The sequence below is a fragment of the Centropristis striata genome, chromosome 24, assembly GCF_030273125.1.
Source record: "Centropristis striata isolate RG_2023a ecotype Rhode Island chromosome 24, C.striata_1.0, whole genome shotgun sequence".
NCBI classification, from domain to species: Eukaryota; Metazoa; Chordata; class Actinopteri; order Perciformes; family Serranidae; genus Centropristis; species Centropristis striata.
Genome location: NC_081540.1, coordinates 16,578,758 through 16,598,665, shown reverse-complemented (window position 1 = coordinate 16,598,665; position 19,908 = coordinate 16,578,758). Strand labels below are relative to the sequence as shown.

The window sequence follows — 19,908 nt, the reverse complement described above, 5'->3', positions numbered from 1 at the left end:
TGGCCTTGTTCCACAAGGGGGCATGAGACTAAATTATATAATTTTATACCCCCCTCAGTTTTAAAACACATATACACAAATAAGCCGTGTTTTCTTTAGGGAATCTAATTAAACACGGGAGACGCCGTCACTAACTGTGCACAACGTCAGCAGCTGATCATAAACAAAGCAGCATGGCTAATTATGCACAGTGTCTCCGCTGATCATAAACATAGCGATCGTGAATTAACACAAAGTATCCGGTGCTTGTTGTAAACAAACAGAGATCGCTAGAGCACATACACACTGTACTGCTACAGAACTAACTGTTAGCCGGCTATGTGACTGCAGCTGGGAGAGACTGCTGCAGGAGGAATGTGCTGCTTCAACTCATTCTTACTCCTCTTAACAAGCCCGCCGGCCCCCCCAGCTCGTTAAGAAGAGCCGAAAAGTTTCTAATTATAGCAACAAAGTCGCTAGGTTGGCAACAGTGCTTTGCTGGCTTATACAAATGGCTCGTGTTGTTATGACGTCGAGTACTAGGTCACATCATGCTTAGCGTTCTATCCAATCAGTAACCCGGCTTATTTCAGGGGAGAAAAAAGACCCTGCTCTTTGACAGGGACGAAAAAAGTTCCGACCAAGGCCCGCTCCGGCTGGCTCATATTCAAATTAGGGGCGTTTCAGCGAGTGAGACCCGCCTCATTCCAGGTATTGCCCGGTAGTGGAAATAGCCCTATAGATACTTCCTCAATGCAATGATTTTCCCTCCAGGAAAAAGCCACATATTTGAATGTAGTTATCTTATCGGCCTGATCCCATTACAAATATACCTTTCATAGCCTTGCCTATACTAGGCTCTGTTTGAGAACTAAAGAGAGTCTATAGATACTTCCTCAATGCAATGATTTTCCCTCCAGGAAAAAGCCACATATTTGAATGTAGTTATCTTATCGGCTTGATCCCATTACAAATATACCTTTCATAGCCTTGTCTATACTAGGCTCTGAGAACTAAAGAGAGTCTTCATGCACACTATGGTAATCCATCCAATAGTTGTTGAGATATTTCAGTCTGCAGCCAGGTGGACCAACTGTCCAAAAAACTGACCAACTAAAGCAAACCTGGCTAAAAACATTAATCTAGTAGCAAGAGTTTAAGAAAGTCCACACCGCCTTATTTTGTTTGAAGTGCTTCTGTATTACTTTAGATGTCTATTGTCCACCAACACCCACTTACTTACTGGAAGAGTCAGCACATCAATCAACCAGCATGTGTCAGCACAGGACTGTCACAAGGCTTTTTCACAGAATAGATAAAGCACGGACAGCCACAAATGGCTGAGTCATCATTAATAGTGTTCCAGCCTTTGACTCTTTACTTTCCTGCATACGTGCCCCAGTTCCACCTTTAGCAGGACTGGGGTCCTGCTAAAGGTGGAACTGGGGGGACTGGGGTCCTGCTAAAGGACCCTTGCTTGTCAAAATCTGAAACCTCAAGGTCTGCAGTTCATTGTTGATAAATGCCCATTGTCTGTGGAAACTGCAAAACAATATCTTGCTTGTCTTTCTCCTTCCAAAATGCACCGGTAATCAGATCACCAATGTAGTTATAAAGACAAGAAGAACATAACAATCAAGTAGAAAACAACATATATGCTGTGGAGATATACAGCCACTGTAAAGTTTTTAATTAAGATGTGCATTGCCATATGCTTACTGTAGTTTGGTCCATAGCACTTCTATATAAAAGTAGATCATATCTAACATTAAACACATCCTGAGATTCTACGAATTCCAAGTTTAAGAGACTATTGCAATGGGTTTTCCGAAGAGTGGGATCTAGGCTAATCTAAGAGCGGTTCACATGAACATCGCATGAACCATCGTTTTTCTCACCGAAACCTGCTCTCTTCTGAACAAGCTGGATAACATTTGACAGCAGATTATCCACCACTGAACAGATAGTTGCGTTATAGTGATAACAGAGACCTGGCTGCACACAAAAAGTCCACAACATATCTTTACCATGAAACCAGCAGAATGCATTGCATCCGCCTGTGACTCCTCTCTGCTCGGCTTTTGTTCTCTGTGTGCTTCACTGAGCAAGTAATCTCTGCGAGACTCTCCAGAGACCCTGTTCACTGAAACAGCCTCTTGAATGCAGAATCAGTTTGGATGTAGGTCTTGATTTTAGTTTGGAAAGTTTACTTTACATTTTTTTGGGACATTGCAAGGTTTGTTGCATGTCTAACTGTACTCAATCTTTAACAATGCCATTGCTGCATTTAGTAACACAAGGGGAAATACTGCCCGCCTTTTTTAGACCATGTGGCAGCTGTTACAAATTGCAAAATTTAAGTGGCTTAATGCAGTCCAAGGCTCAACATCCTGTGACTACACACAAGCTTCTTCCACACCTTGCTCAGCAGAAATGTCACAGGAGGTTAGGGTAATTAAGCATAATGAAATTTAAAAAGCTCCTATTTAACCATGTACTGTTCCGTACCTACATCCTCTAGGGTTATCGAAGACGAATGCTATTAAAGTGTTGCTTTGTGATAAACATCAGAGCCAACAATCCCAGCAGCACAAGTTCTAAAGACTGAGAAGACTTTTGTTACATTATTTCCTCCTCTAAATTCCCTCGGTGTCACATCAGAGATTTGTCCAGATACACTTCCACTGAGGCTGGCCTTATCTACATTTCATCGGCACATCGCTGGGTATTACAAGTCTGTGTCCTCGAAAAGCCTCAATTTTCTGTCTCCATCATTGCGTATTTCTGTCTGTCTGTGAATTACACAGCAAAAATTATGAGGCAGCGTCTAATGTTCCTCACATCTAGATTAGAAATCTAGTGAGATGGACAATATGTTTTGCTGCAGCACAATAACGTTCAGTAATAAAGGTCAGGTTTCAGACATTATTCTACAATTATTACAGACATTTTGTATGCAAAATACCTCTAATATAGGAAGAGTGCACATTACACTGAATTAATCAGGACAACAGGTAGATATGAATGGGGTCATCCCTATGTTACCCGGGTCCTATGTTCCCCGTTTTTCCCAAAAAGGATCCTATGTTCCCCTGTAGCAATACATACTGGGGAGCATAGGACTCTTTTCCAGAAAAAGGTTCTATGCTCCACGCAATCTATCAATCTTTATGGACTCTCAGCATGGCCCACCTTAGCTCAAGCAGCCCAAAACTTAAATTTGCACAGCAGCTACTTTCTGGTTACTTTGCAGTTCATTTTTTTGGGCTTTTTGAATAGGGTTAGGGTTAGGGTTAGGGTTAGGCCTATTTGCCATGGAATTTGGCAGTAATGGTGAAAAAAGTAACAGACCGGGGAACATAGGACCCTTTTTGGAAAAGCGGGGAAAAAGGGTCCTATGTTCCCCAGTCTCATACAAAGAGGGGAACATAGTACCCGGGGAACATAGACATGCTCCCGATATGAATTAAGTTTCAAGTTTCAGCATTGTGACCCAATGGTCTGTGGAATTATAACTCGAAGTGTTTGGCTCCCACTATCTTGGTTTTTTGGAGCCAGAGGAGATCATATTGCGGGGGCAACCAAATCAGTCAGAGCCAGCATTAGCGGGCTAGCTTGTCTAGCAAGATGCAAAAACAGACAACACAAACTCCTTAGAGTGTCTTTTAGTACAATCAAACACTTTACACAACACCCAACACCATGGTAGCAAATTGTCAATCACAAGGTAGCCATGCCCTAATGATTAGCCCGCTTTATCATCTATTTTACTTTAATGGGACCATAATTTACAAAATAAACATCATGCTGCATTGAAGAAGACTTGAAACCATCGCTGAAGACCATACATTTACTCGGAAAATGTTACTTAGGTCAAGTGAGAAATACATTTGTTTTCTTAGAGACTCTAGAAAGACTTCTTTTTGCAACCAGTGGAGTCGCCCCCTGCTGGCCATTACAAATTCACCAAAACGGAAACATCTAAAGATCATCCTGAATCTTCATTATCTCTTGTTATCAGCATGTCCTTTTAAAATTAATGATGGGTTAATGAATTTGTAAAATATTAGCACAATCAGTTCTAATCCTACCAGACTAGCTGTTCTCTCCAGCTTTGAACAGTTGGCATAAATCCTCATCTGCCTCTCGTCAAACCCCTACCCCCTAATTCCTCTATCGCCCCTCTGCATCCTAGCCTCTCTCTCCAACTTTACATCCCTCTGTGCCCATTTTGATGCCAGCTCACAGGGAATGTGCCAGTAACAACATCTGGGGCTGACACATACACAGTCGCACAGTAAGTGCAACATGGCAACTGCAGTATCCTCAAAAACTAGGCCATTACAGGGTGGAAACAGGAGAAAATGACAACAGAACTACAGGTTGTAACAGATGCTAGTGGCACTGTGAAGGTTTCATCAGGATAGTCGATTGTTTTAGAATGCGGCCGTCCTCAGCCCCCACCACCAAAAAAACAATAATTCTGTATTTGTTTTGTATTAACTTGACTGAAATGTCCTCATTATCAGAGGACCCTGTTCACTTTAGCTCATTTTAACACAAAATGCTAAAAATTATAAAACAGAAATAAAATACCTGTACCACCCAAGGAGATATTATAAAATGTCTTCTCTTTGTCTGACAAATAAAAACTGTAATGCAAAAGATGAACTGACAAAACAGCTTGAGATTAATTTTGAGCATCAACTTGACTTCAAACTACCACTTTCAAATGACAACAATAAGATAGAAAAGATCCAACCAACTTAGAATGTTCTTGCATATTCTAACCCACTTCTTACAATAAAAATGAAGAAGACATACAACATAAACTTACTGGGGAAATGTGACTGGCGTAACTAATCATGATGTAACTAGAAATACAGTAATTTTCCAATAGACTTCTATACAAATGGGCTCTTTTTGCAACCAGTGGTGTCGCCCCCTGCTGGCCATTAGAAAGAATGCAGGTTTATGGTACTTTCAGGCTTCACCTTCACTAAAAATTGATAAAACACATATGTGGTTACATAAAGCTATGTTAGGGTGTTAGGGAGTTGTGAAAGCACCTTTAATGATTTAATATGTGGTTACATAAAGCTATGTTAGGGTGCTTTCACAACCCAAGTCCAATTTGTTAGTCCGAATCAGAGTGAAATTGATACTTTTGGTCTGTTTTTTATTTAGTCTGCTTTGCTTTCACAGTGCATAAATGTAAGCAGACCAGAAAAAAATAAAACATAAAAAACAGTGCAGGTAGCCCACAATCTTCTGGATTTTGGTCCATTTCCTAAAATTGGGTCGTTCACAGTGCAATCGAACCACACAAGGTTCGTCTCTCATAAGTGGTGTCAGACCGGTTGATTTGGTCCGCGCAATCGTATGATTGGATCGTTCCCAATCGACCAAACAAACTGTAACAAGGATTAGAGATGTTCCGATACCATTTTTTCCCTCCCGATATCGATTCCAATACTTGTGCTGTGGGTATCGGCCGATACCGAGTACCGATCTGATACCAGTATGTTATTTAAAAAAATTATACTACACCCACATGACTGTGATATGATTATCATTGTGGTAAGGCCTGGCTCAGGTTAATAAATACAGCAGATTCAAGCCATTTATTTTTACATTTATTTTTAAATAAAACAGTATACAAAACAGTAGTGCAACAGCAACTTAAATAAATAAAACTGGGGCCTAAATTTGGTGCCTCTTGCATATTCTAATGCCACTATTCCATCTTAATCATTGGATATTTTAGAGAATTATTGTAAAGGAGAATAAGTATTCTTTTTATTTTGACAGTCTGTTGACAGTATCGGATCGGTGCCTGGTCTCCAGTACTCGATGATACCGATGCCAGCATTTTCGGCAGTATCGGAGCAATTTCCGATACTGGTATCGGATCAGAACAACTCTAACAAGGATTTAACTGCACCAGAGTTCGATTGAAATGGACTAAACGTTGAGTTGTGAAAGCACCTTTAATGATTTAATATGTGTTTGGTCGAAGGGCAGTCCAACCAGAGACAATTCAAAAATGAGACAGCTCACCGACAAATCGTTTCCTGTACCTGAATCACATGGGTCTCGCACTGCTTATCTCCTTTAGGAGACTAGCAGCAGGTCCTGTTTCTCTTCATTCCAGAAGTGAAAGTGAGCAGAGATTATAACTGATTCTTTAACTCCAAATTAACCAAAGTAAATATTGGACCCATTTATCAGAAGCCACATATCTTGGGAACATTCTGACACTGAAATGGCATTTTTAGACAGACAAATTGGTGGAAAATTAATTTGTTCGACACGTTTTTGTATCTCAGCAACAAACTCTTGCAAGATCTGGCGATGGCAAATGATTGACAGCTCAATTAACATTCGCAAATGCATTTTCCTAAGGCTGAATGTTGCTGTTGGTTGTGTAAATAACTAGATTGATAACTTCACTTTGGAGACAGAAAAAGAACCTTAATACAGCATAAGAGAACGGGGTCTCTTTAAAAAAAAAAAAAAGTGCATTATAGTGATAACAGAAGAAGAGAAGACAGGGCTGTGAAGACATTTGGAGCCAAATCATTTCAAAGTACGAAACTAAACAGAGGGGGAAAAACTAATTATGAAAAAGGCATATAAAAGAAACTGAAATAAAACTGATCCAAATGCCATCAAAACAAAACACACATAAAATTAACAAAAAAAGACTAAACAAAAAGGATAAGACATGAAGTCAAACTGTTCGGTATTTTGTAAGAAAACTGTGTATGCAGGTGTGTGTGTGGGTCGACGATAACTGAGGTGAAGATATCTTACATAAATATTTTATGTTTACAATGTCAGATAGCAGGGAAGAGGAAAAATGAACATAAATAAATAAAAATAAGTATTACAGACTGAGTTGGTACCAAATGAAGCTTTCATCTGATACTGTTAATATATCATTCTTACATAATATTAGTTTATCTATTAACAGTACGTTAGTTTTGTTCTGTTGGAACGTTGCAAAAAAACAAAGACTGCAAAATACAATGGATTTGTGCCAGTGTGTTTCTTTGTTTTCCGTGAAAAAGGAAAGTTTGTGATAAGAGCAGCATTGATTTAGTGTCCCAGTAATAAATGGTCTGCATGTAAGATAAAAAACAGTTTAAATATGGAGGCTTCTGCCAGTAATTAACATTCAGCAGCCAGCAGAATGATCACAGTGATCTACATCACATCTGCACAGCAAGTACTTTTTTGCCAGCATGCTGAACAATGGCGGCATTGTGCTGCTGACCTCCCTCACACTACAACAAAAAGCTGAACCGCTGTGAATTGAAAGAACAACTCCCGTGCCTGGTTAATACTACTGCATCATGGCGGGTGCAGGTACAGGACAACAAGAATGCATCTAAAAAATTTGAGTTTCAGAGCAGCATTTCCTGCGTTTTGGTGGCTTTTAAAGAATGAAAATAACAAAATAATGAGAACACACTGCAACTTCATATTTATATTAAAATCCACACTTCATATTTTGCAAAAAGCATGGCCCATTCCTTTGAGGCTTTCACTGAGAAAGAGGAACTCCTTTCGTTTCGGTCTGGAATTTGCTAGTGTACTTTTTTAGCTTGGAAGGATCCATTTCATTCATTCATTCATTCATTCCTCTTCTGAACTAATGCACAGGCCAATAACAATACACTTTCCTGCACATAAGATGTAACTGTATGGCGGTCTAGTAGTAACTTTTCGTAAACTTCCGCTGCAAAGTGCAAGAAACAGGCTGTGATAATGAAAATTTGTCAAAAATCAAGAGAAATGAGGCAGGTTTCACTCGCCGAAACACCCCTAATTTGAATAAGAGGAGTCCAGATAAGTCTTTTGTCGGGACTTTTTTAATCCCTGTAGAAGAGCAGGCCCATTTTTCTCCCCTGAAAAAAGCCTGGTTACTGATTGGATAGAACGCTAAGCAGGATGTGACGTAGTACTCGACGCCACAACAACACACGCCTTTTGTCAAAGCCAACGAAGCAGTATTGCCAACTTAGCGACTTTGTTGCTATAATTAGCAACTTTTTGGCTCTTTATGAGCTGCCAGCCCCCGCAGCTCGTTAAGAAGAGTAAGAATGAGTCGAAGCGGCACAGTCCTCCTGCAGCAGTCTCTCCCAGCTGCAGAGCTGGAGGGGATGTTAAACCCTTAGGGTCCAGTCTGCAAATTGCTAATAGGCTCACAGTTAGCTCTGTAGCAGTACAGTGTGTATGTGCTGCTGCTGCAGGAGGTGTTCACTTAGCGATCTCTAGCAACACCGGTTAATTCACCATCACTATGTTTATGATTAGCAGAGAAGCTGTGCATAATTAGCCATGCTGCTTTGTTTACGATCAGCTGCTGACGTTGTGCACAGTACGTGACCACAGAGTCTCTAAATCCCTCTGGGGGCCTTTTTGTAATGGAGACGCGCAGAGTAAGCAGACTTTTGAGAGGGCGTGGCCTGAGACTTTCCCGGTGGTCACTCTTCCCCCAAAGGAAACACGGCTATTACAACACTTTAAGAGAATGCCATTATTTACAGGAACTTACTGTAAATTTACACTGAAAAGTTTTACAGTTAATGAGCAATATGTATATCCGCTGACTGCATTTTATTGTGTCGGAGACGTTTCAAGACGCCCATCCAGAACACTAAAAAACAGTGACTGACATGAAAAATGTAAATGTACGGTCCACTTTAAAAGACTAAAACTGTTTGTATGCACAAATACAGAAATCACTGTGGAACCAGCCTCAATTCCACTCCCAGAGTTAGCCATAAATGCCCTCAAACACCTATTTGCACATCAATACTAGTGCACTGTTCCACCACTAATTAAACCTGTTAAACCATCATTGCAGTAAAATCTCAATCATCATAATTATTAGGCTGAGGAGGATGATCAATGATTCATTTTGAGTGCTCATGTTGAAACGAATGTGGGAAATGATGGCTCAAATAACAATAAAGATGAAATCACTCATAGTTTCTAATGAAGTTTATACATGTGGCTATGGCTGAGATTTTACAGAACACTGTGTCTGCAAAAAATAATAACACTGTGTGTTGCTGTCCAAAAAAATTATTGAATTTAATTAATCAAATCAATTTGCCATTACACTGAAAGATAGCGTGTTATTACTGATCCCAAAGCTGCAAACGATGGAGCGCAGCATCTTTATTTCACTTCATCAGAGCATGCATTTATTCCCTACAGCAGGCCGGAGCACGCCCAGTGGAATCACACTGGAAACAATACTTTGCACGGCAGCCAGATTCACTCTCTATTCACGCTACAGGTGCTGGGAAAATGCCCTGATCCTGGACTAAAAAAAGAATACACTCTAAACTGTTGTATTGATGATAAACTGGTCTAGATTTACAGTGAAATCTGCACTGTATTGATGCCAAACAGTGTCATACGGTATATTGCAATGCAATTTGAGGGGAAAAAACAAGACAAGGCCCTTATTTACATGAATTTACTGTAAATTTACATGGAAGTTTTACAATGTATTGAAATGCTCATAGAAAGAGAAAAAACAATCAATAAAAGCATCTACTCAAAAAGATTTTGAGACTACTCAAAAAACAGAGACATGGTGATGTCCTGGTCCAGCTTTGCAGAGCCGTAATCCAGAACATCGCGGTCTGGTACGGAAAGACGTCTTACCACACTAGAGGCAGAACGATAAATCAGCCGGCCGATATATCGGGCCAATATTTTACTTGTATCGACATCGGCCGATATGTGCTTGCGTTCGCCGATCAATCAGCCCATACACCAAGCAAGGCTCGGTGCAACATCTGATGTGAAAAACATATCAAATATGTGGATCATCTGAGGCGCCACCACCTCGAGGCCTAGAACAACATACACATTGTTTGCTATCCAACTGTTAATATGTTTTGTTTGTTTTGTTAATAAATGTTTCTTTTTTTGTTTAAATTGAGACTTGTGTAACATCTGTTATCATTGTGTCATTTTTATCATATAAATGGAGAGAGAAAAGGCAATATCGGCTTCAAGAATCGGCCCCAAAAAATCGGCAGCACATATCGGGGATCGGTTAAGACTGACAAAATAATCGGTATCAGCATCAGCCTTAAAAAACCCATATTGGTCGACCACTATACCACACAACAAAGAAAATGGACAGAATTACCAGCAGGAAAAAGATTGTAGTCAGCTATGTGGTGTACTCTGAAGTCCAGCCACTCCCTCTGTACTGAGATTTATTTCACCAGCCTGACCATGTAGTTACAGATGAAATTTGAATTTCTACACACCTTTTAGGTATTAAAAGTCTGTCAGTCAACTTTGGCAATCTGTAGCTTAAAGAGAATAGGCTTATATGTACCAAAACTGACTTAGCCCCTTCTTTTTTTGAGCCACAGATAAACTGCGAAGACAATTACTTGTTGTTTGGCTACATCATTAACACAACAAAGACTTGTCCCTCAAATCTTTAGTAACCAACATGATTCCAAGCCTCTCTTTGAGATGAAGCTAAAAGTTATTACAACCACCTTTCAAGCTTACAACAATGACTGATTGATACTCCAGAGATAGATTTAGTGGTAAGTTTTTCAATGAATAGTTTCACATTTATAGTTACCTGAGAGTTTAATGAAAAGATCAACACCAAGGCTACAGCCAACAGCCAATTAGCCTATGTATTTGCACTTGGGGTTCTTTAACTTTGGTGAACTTTGACTGCAACATCTGCCAGGAGCAAAGAGGTGTATAGTGGAGCCCACCTGGCTGTTAATCAGCCTACAAACCAGAAAAAACGATTTCCATGTGCATCCCCTCCTGCATTAGCTGCATTCAGCAGGGATAACCCCCCGGCCGGGGATGGCCACCAGCCTGCATCCACACATGTGTGACTGGAAACCAGAGAAAGCTACTATCTTGCCTTGGTCTAAAAGCAAGAAATTCCAATTTCAAGCAACTCTTAAACTCTTGAATTAAAATACTACATCAAGTTTGCTTATCTAAAGACAACAACATTTGTTTTCTCAAAGGGTTATGTAGCCAACTATTTATTCATGTCCAGCAGTCACTTCCTGGAGTCGTTAGAGACAGAGCGCACTTAAGCCCCGCCCCCACCAGAGGGAAAATAATCCATCTCTCTCCATTGACTTTGGAATAAAAGAAGGAACCTCCTTTGTCAATTCCGTCTACTAGCAAACAACAGAAAAATGTCATGAAATGCACTACCAACAGGTTTAGAACACATAAGTAAGTTTATATAAACCGACGAACCGAAAAACTGAACTTTTAGGAGGACAAAAGTGGAAACAGATGTGAGACATCAGCAGTTGCCATGGGGAAAACTGTGCCATCCTGAAACCTATGTTCCCCCTTTTTTAGAAAAAAGGTCCTATGTTCCCCTGTAGCAATACATACCGAGGAGCATAGGACCCTTTTAATACGCTCCCCACTGTTGCAGGGTAAGGGTTAGGGTTAGGATTAGGGTTAACTTGAGACCTGCAGGTTTGCCACCCCTGACCTAATCTTTCCTGGTCTAGGCCTGTTTGCATATGTGCGTCAAACAGCCCGTAGGCCTACATAGTTTGTTTTGTGCCATGGAATATGACAGTAATGGTGGAAAAAGTAACAGACTGGGGAACATAGGACCCTTTTTGGGAAAAGCAGGGAAAAAGGGTCCTATGTTCCCCAGTCTCATACAAAGAGGGGAACATAGACACGCTCCCTGAAATTACGTATACGGTGCATTTGTCACTCAGTCATATATGCAAATTCAGGGCTAACTACATTTCAGTAAGTTAAGCTAAAGCATTTGACACGATGTAACTTGTGTTTTAGTAGAATGTGGAAAATTCAGAAAATACTATGCAGTATAAAGTGCCTTAGCCTACTAAGATAAAGCTAACATTAGCTTGCTAACAGCAAACTTCTCCTTTCTGGTAAACACAGAGTGCTAAACAACTGCACGAGACCCTTTGAGGAGGTGGTCTCAGTCTGGTCCCAGATTGATTTCAGGATTCTGGGATGCAACAGTACTGAACTGTAGCAGGGTGTGTGGTGATGCATTTTGTTTGGCTGAGATTATCCCTGTGTGAATCGAAAACCAAAACAAGAGGAAAACGCTCCAAGTCCACAAACTGAAGTAATTCACAGTAGGGCTGGGTGATATGGACCAAAAGTCATATCCTGAGCCGGGCAGCATTTATATATAAAGAAAGGGAAAAAAAATTAACTATGTCGATAGATGCGATATGGTCTAATTCCATATCACATTTAAAAATATGTTGATATATTTTTTATATTGATAAATTGCCCAACCCTAATTCAAACCAGATTAAACAGACTAATGATGTAAAAACACCTCTAGACTTAGTCTGACTCCTGATGTTAATGGTACAAAATGAACCTGCTATCAACCACTGAGGGCAGTAATTAGGCATTAGGCAGCTACACTGTCATCTCACTGCTTTAACTAAGAAAACTAAAGAGCACAGTCAACAACAACAACAACAACAACAACAACAACAACAACAACAACCAACACAAGTAACTGCCATAACACACATAACTTAAAGCAGAATCCAAATCAAGAATAAGCCATACTTTTCATTTAAATTGGATCTTTTTTCATTTTAAAAGCTGGCCAACATTGTATGCATTGATTCTAAATACAGTGCAGGATAGCTTAGTGATTTCAAGTATCCTCCCTTTTTTTTTTTTTTTTTACAACAATTTTTCTTTGTTGTTTTACCAAACTTTGTAGAATTAAAATTAACATAACAGCCCCCTCTAGTGGAGCCAGCACGACTAGTTGGTAACAGACCAATGAAGCAGTTTAAGAGCAAGAGCAGAAAATAAATGTAAAAGACAACATTTGCCATAAAAAAAAGTTAAATATATTATATATATTCAATATATATATATATATATATATATATATATATATATATATATATATATATATATATATATATATATATATATATATATATAAATGGTAATAAGAAGTGTTAGGAGAAGAAGAAAAATATATAAGATTATGATATTTTTTGGTCACAAAGACAAAAAAATATGCATAAACTTGCTCCATCTCTACACAAATAGCCATATTCACCAATACACCAGACACACAAACACACATTTTCTTCCCACACATATACATGTTCTCATGTAAACACACCCACATCCAGAATTATCCACACACATAACCATATGTGCACACGCACACGCACACACACACACACACACACACACACACACACACACCAATAAACACGCCTTTCCACCACAGGGATCCGTCCTCTGCAGGAGCCGGGATGTAAATAGGATAGAATTAAGAGAGCAGAAGGAAGAGAAGGAGACATGAGAGGTGAAGAGAGGGAAGCGAGGAGAACAGAAGAGCGGCTGATGGAGGGGAGGAGACAGGGGAGGAATCAGAGAAAATGGAGTCGAGGGGGAATGTAACATCAACCCCCTGATGTTTTATCTAGAACTCAATGCTGTCAATCATTCCATCGGAGCGGCCCGTTCCCTTCCGGGATTCTTTTTTTCTTTAAGTATCAACTAAATCACCCAGCCTGCTGTTTTGTATGTGCAGTTTTTTTAAATAGTCTGTAAACAGCCAGGAAAAACATAAATATGCACATGATTACAACCTTTAAATAGACTCTATGAAACATATATATCTGATATAATCGATACAGCAGCATCAATATAAACTCTGGCAAACTTTCAACTGCTGTTGACACTGAAATGTTAGAGTTTTCTGTAGTTTCGCTGTTCTGTCTTGTACATTGTAAACCTTAGATGTGAATTTACAGTGAAATCTAAACAGTATTCTACTGTATTGATGTCATACAGTGTCATACTGTATATTGCAATGCAATCTGGGAGAAAAATATGTGATTATAGCACTTATAGATTCACAACACAATACAGTTAATTCCTGTAAATAATACTTTTTAAGAATACAGTAATTTACTGCACATGTATTTCTAGTAACACACCGTATTTCTAAAATACAAACAAAAAAATGTGTAATTTTGCCAGTGAATTACTGTACATTTACCAGAATACATTAATAACTGCAGATGTATTTCTGGTAATGCACTGTATTTATAAAATTCAGTAAGAAACTGTAAAAAATGGCCTAATTTTGCCAGTTAATTACTGTTAATTTACACTGAAAAGTTTACAGTTTACTGTAAATATTCACTAATTAAAATCAAAACGGTGAACATTATTTTGCTGTAAATTTCCAATTAATACAGTAATATACTGCAAATGTATTTCTAGTAATGCACTGTATTTATACAATTCAGTAAGAAAAACTGTAAAAATGCAGTAATTTTACCAGTACATTTTCTGTAAATTTACAGTAATATGCTGCAAATGAATTTCTAGTAACACACTGTATTTCTAAAACACACAAAAAAACCTGTAAAAATGTATTTTCAGTGAATTACTGTAAATTTACACTGAAAGGTTTTACAGTGTACCAGTAGCTAATTCCCACCAACCTCAGCAAAAAGAGTCACAGTCTGGACATTTATTGTCTTCTGATATAGTTTATAAACCACATTTCCCACATTTCTCTTCACTTCACCCTCCAATATCTCCCAGTATCTTTCCTTCAGGGTCTAAATGTTTCCCTCACACACACACCTACACACCTACGCACACAGACACTGTGGGATCCTCACATCATGTCAGTCAGCTGCTCTGAAGCAGATTTGCTGTGTTTCTGATTCTCGCTGGGGCTGGGCGATATGGACCAAAAGTCATATCCTGATATATTTAGTCTGAATATCGATATACGATATATATCCTGATATTTTTATCATTAAATGAGAGCAAATTCAAGTCAAAGTCAAAGTCAAATATGACATGTCACAAGTAGTTTAACTGAAACTTTAAGTATTTAAGTGAACAAAAATACTGTATAACAACAGGAGAACCTTTTAAAAAAAAACAAAGCTCCTTTAAGTGCACATTTAAATAAAAAAACATCTTAAATAAAGCCGCAGCTTGTCTGGAGCAAGGATCACAGTGCAAATTTGAACAATGTCGACATATACGATATGGTCAAATTCCATATCACATTTAAAAATATAGTGATATATCGCACAGCCCTACACCTTTCCATAGATTTTCATATATATTTATGCTGTATAATCAGTGTAAACACTTTGGACTAATTCTCTCTCCTCCTTATCTCATTTCCAGCCTTTTATATTCCAGAAAAGATATGGAAAGGGGAAAAAGATGAGAAGAAGAGATGAAAATGTTAAAAGAGGAGAGGGGAGTGGAGAGGGGAAGGGAAGGGGGAGAGGAGGAGTTTATTCAGGCTTTTTAATCTCTGAAAACCTAATTCTGTTCGTCTTCTCACACTGTTTTTGTAATCTCCTCCTTCACTACCTCCTATCTTCCTACGCCCCTTTTTCTCATCATCTTTATTTTTCCTTCTCTGCTGCTCTCATTGTTTCCAAAAGCAGCGTACCCTTCAACCATTTAGACATGGTGATAGAGAAGAGAAACACATTCCCACTGATCTCTACAACAATATCACATCATCACTTACCTGCTGATCCAAGAGCATTTATTAGTCAATTATTAGTTATAATGGAAGGGATTTTTGTCAAATAATAAATATTATTTTATATAACTTATATAAAATGTTATCAGAAAAGAATTCCTGTTTATAATTATTTAAATATATTTTTTTAAATGCCACAACACCCTGTCTACTCCACATCTTTAACCTTGAGAATGTTAAATTTTGTTCCTTTATTTGAATAAAACCTTTTTTCTTGTTTTTTTTCTACCTCCATGTTTTTTGCAATATCCAAAACTTACTAAATTGCTTTATATTTTTTTAATATATATATTTGACAACATTTTCTATACATCTATTTTTGTGTTTCTATTCATTTTTTGTAATGTTTATTTGTTATTTTAAAATATTTTTTTCATTTAATATATATATTTTTTAACATTTCCTTAACATCCATGAACATGAAATTTAATTGCTGATTTGTATTTTCAATAATATCATTGTTTTCAGCATATATATTTTTTAACATTTCCTTGAACTTATTTTTATTGATACATATAATGTATTGCTTATTTGTTATTTTAACATATTTTTTTCATTTAAAATATATATATTTTAACACTTCCTTAACGTCCATGAACTTCTTTTTTAATATATATATTTTTAATTTCATTGCTTATTTGTATTTTCAATAATATCATTGTTTTCAGTATATATATTTTTCTAACATTTCCATAACTTGTTTTTATTGATACATATACTGTATTTGTATTTTCATTGTATTAACATAAAGAGCATCATAATGCTTCAATATTTAGACAGATGCACAATTAAACTCTTTTTAGACATTTTTTTTTTTTAGTCAGATTTTTTTGGATGCAAAAAAAATCCGACTGACAATCACAGCACTGTGTCCGATAACATGTACATGGTAAAAGCCTACTTATCATTACTATTATTATTATTATTACTATTATTATTATTATTATTATTATTATTATTATTATTAATAATAATAATAATAATAATATTTGGTTTCTTTATGTGGTTGTCCTACCGTGCTTTATTGAACATGGCCAGTATTAATATGACACATATATGATGTATGTATAAATGAATGGCGCTTTTACTCACCATTGAAGTTCCAGAGGGGCCGAAGCCCTCCAACTCCGGTACTGTCGTTACTCATGTTGCATGGCGGAGCACCAGCTGCCAACCTGACTCCTCTCGCTTTCTTTCTCCAAGTTTTCACAGCAAAATCCCTTCCGTAGTCCTTCTTTCAATCTTTTTCTTTTTTTTATCCTCTTCTCCTGCTCACCCGTTGTTCACAGAGCGGCGGACTTTACTCTGGTGTTGATCCCTGGCTTCTGTTATCACACCAGTTTGTATGTTTTCCTCTCAGGGCTGGATGCTGGATCAGTCAGCCGGTGTAATCATAGGAAGGTAAATATGTAAAATAGATGAATACATGACAGATCGACATCACCTCATTACTTCTAGTTGTTAATTAGTCTGATGGAAATCAGAAATGTGGCCGCTCAGCTTCTCGCGCGTGGTTTCTCCATGCGCACCAGAAATCCTTCCGTTCATTCAGAGAGAGAGAGAGAGAGCGCGCGAGAGAGAGATAGAGAGGAGAGAGAAAGAGGAGGGAGGGAGAGAGAGGGGGAGAGAGGGGGGGGAGGGGGAAAGAGAGAGAGAGAGAGGAGGGAGGGGGAAAGAGAGAGGGGGGAGAGAGAGAGAGAGAGGAGGGGGAGAGAGAGGGAGAGAGAGAGGAGGGAGGGGGAGAGAGAGAGGGAGAGAGAGAGGAGGGAGGGGGAGGGAGAGAGAGAGAGAGGGAAGAGAAAGAGGAGGGATGGGGAGAGAGAGAGAGAGGGGGGGGGCAGAGGGAAGAGAGAGAGGAGGGAGAGAGACTGAGAGACAGAGAGAGGGGGGGTCAGCGAGAGAGAGGGGGGGCATGGAGAGAGAAAAGGAGAGAGGGGGAGAGAGAGAGAGGACAGAGAGAGAGAGAGAGAGGAAAGGGTGGAGGAGAGAGGGGGAGAGCAGGGATGGGGAGGACAGGAGAGGGGGGAGAAAGAGGAGAGGAAAAGAGAGGGTAGAGAGTGAGAGAGAAAGGGAGAGAGAGAGAGACTTGTGATGTCATTTTCCTTAGCCAATCCTTAGTGACTGAATCTGTGTTTAGGGTATTTCATATTTCTTCACAGTGCTCCTGTTCTAAATTTATAGTTAGTCTGTCATCACTGACAGTAACTCACTCCTCAGAGGAAGTTTAATGCAAAGTAAAATAGTAAACATGCTGCTCTACTCTCATTTAAAATCACAAAAATCACCAAGAACAATACATTTTATATTTGCTGTTCTCTACTATTATTAAAACAAATGATTGAACACTGCCCAGATCAGCCTCTTGAACGTGTTCACAGGTTCAAGTCTGCAGAGAAATGGTGAGCCTGTGAAATCCAAGCGAGACTTGATGAGCATATGCAGGAGAAGACAGCTTCCGACAAAGCCAATGCTGCTGAATCCAGAACACTTTATTTGGCCAACATATTCAACATATGTCAGGTGGTATGCTTTCTGCTCAAGATCTTCAGTTGAGTCAGCAACAAGACCCTTGTATCTCTAAGGCCCCGTTTACACGGGGATGCTTGCGGGTAAAAATGACAAAGTATTTTGGCGGAAGTGCCTTTCGTTTAGACGGTGACGGCGTTTTTGGAGCTTGTAGAACCTGATGATGTAATAAATTCCCGATAATGTAATAACCCCGATAATGTAATAAAAATCTGCACTTGAGTCCATTGAAAATGTAATAAAACCTGATAATGTAATAACTTCCCGATAATGTAATAAAGTGCATTTCCCAATAATGTAATACACTTTTTACCAATAATGTAATAAAGTATAACACCAAGCACCTTTAGATTTCAAGAAGCTGTTGAATGCATTCGTGTGTCATGGATACCTTGTTTGTGAAAAACGGATGAACGGGTCATAGTGGGGCGGATTAGCTAAACAATCGTTCACTTTGTGATAAAAGTATGAAATTTGGTAGATGTGTTGGTGAATATGTTTCGAACAAATCTGGATATTGGGCCACCTCAAAAGCGCCCCCTAGTGGCCGTGACAGGCATTTGTTATACAAATAAATCAATGATGAATAAAAACTGCCCTTTTAATAATACCAACTGGTGATGAATTGTATATTGTTGGAAAGCCTGATTAGTCACCTTTACAACGAGGTACAGCTTGTAAGGATCGTGCATTCATGGAATGAGCAACGGGGCTAAACGTGTGGGTAGCACCCCCCAAAAATGTGCATCCCCTGTGGGGCGGATTAGCTCAATAAATCACAAGAATTGTTTATTTTGTGATAGAAGCACACAATTTGGTGGATATGTTGGTGGATATGTTTCAAACAAATCTGAATCTTAGGCCATCGCAAATTCGCCCCCTAGTGGCCATAGCAGTCATTTTCTTGGTTAAAATTACAAAAAATATTTAAATTATTTCTTAAAATATTTAAAAAATTTAAACTAAATATACAAACGTAAATCAAAAAATGTAAATACACATATTAAATTAACAAAAATCCAGTTAGACACTCTTTCAGTTATTTTTTCCTGCCCCACCACAATCGGGCTAGCCATCGAGCTAGCTAGCAAATGAGCTAGCTAGTATTTGCTTCCTGGGACAAGCAGTGCAGTGGACTGTCCATCAAGGTATGTCTAAATATTTTATTTCACCTGTTATAATTATGAATAAAATATGCTATGAACATCATAAAGGCTAAAGAGAAAAACAATCATCATGGGCCTTGGCGGAAAAGTAAATTAGCAAGATAGCAAAATTAGGTACTTAAGCTAGCTAGTTAGCTTGGAACATGTATCAGTGGCTGTTGGGTGTGAAAGCTTAATAAGACACTGTTAAATTATGTCCTGTGGAATGTGGACATCCCTCTCTGCACACACACACACACACACACACACACACACACACACACACACTATATGTAATATGTCTCCTTTGCCCATGTGATTCTTTTTTTCTTTTTTTTAAATGTATTTTATAACTCCATCACAGTTAGTCAGGCGGCTTAGGACCAGATTTGAGAAGAAAGGAGACTCGCCGGACAAAAGCACCAAAATTTTTCCACATGCTCTCTATCACCAAAGGTTTCAACTTTTGGTAGGAGCCACTTCATCAAGATTGCAGATAGGAGACGGCAGCCATATAAGCCATAAGTCTATGAGAACCAATATATCTTCCAAGCCACTTAGAAGGTCAATCTTGGTGTCAAAATATACATTTTCTGGGTCAAAGAATCATTTAAAGCTATTTAGAATATCACTGGATGACTCACTGTAAATAAT

The 19,908-nt window shown here is 38.6% G+C and overlaps 1 protein-coding gene across 1 annotated transcript in view; it reads right to left on the bottom strand.

Moving 5' to 3' along the window:
* chrm4a (cholinergic receptor, muscarinic 4a) overlaps positions 1 to 17,137 on the bottom strand; it is a 63,309-nt gene extending 46,172 nt beyond the window's left edge. The window contains exon 1 of the mRNA XM_059327749.1: positions 16,676 to 17,137. Coding sequence (XP_059183732.1) covers positions 16,676 to 16,730 — 55 coding nt within the window. The 5' untranslated portion in view covers positions 16,731 to 17,137. The remainder of the gene's footprint in view (positions 1 to 16,675) is intronic.
* Positions 17,138 to 19,908: the final 2,771 nt, after the last annotated feature.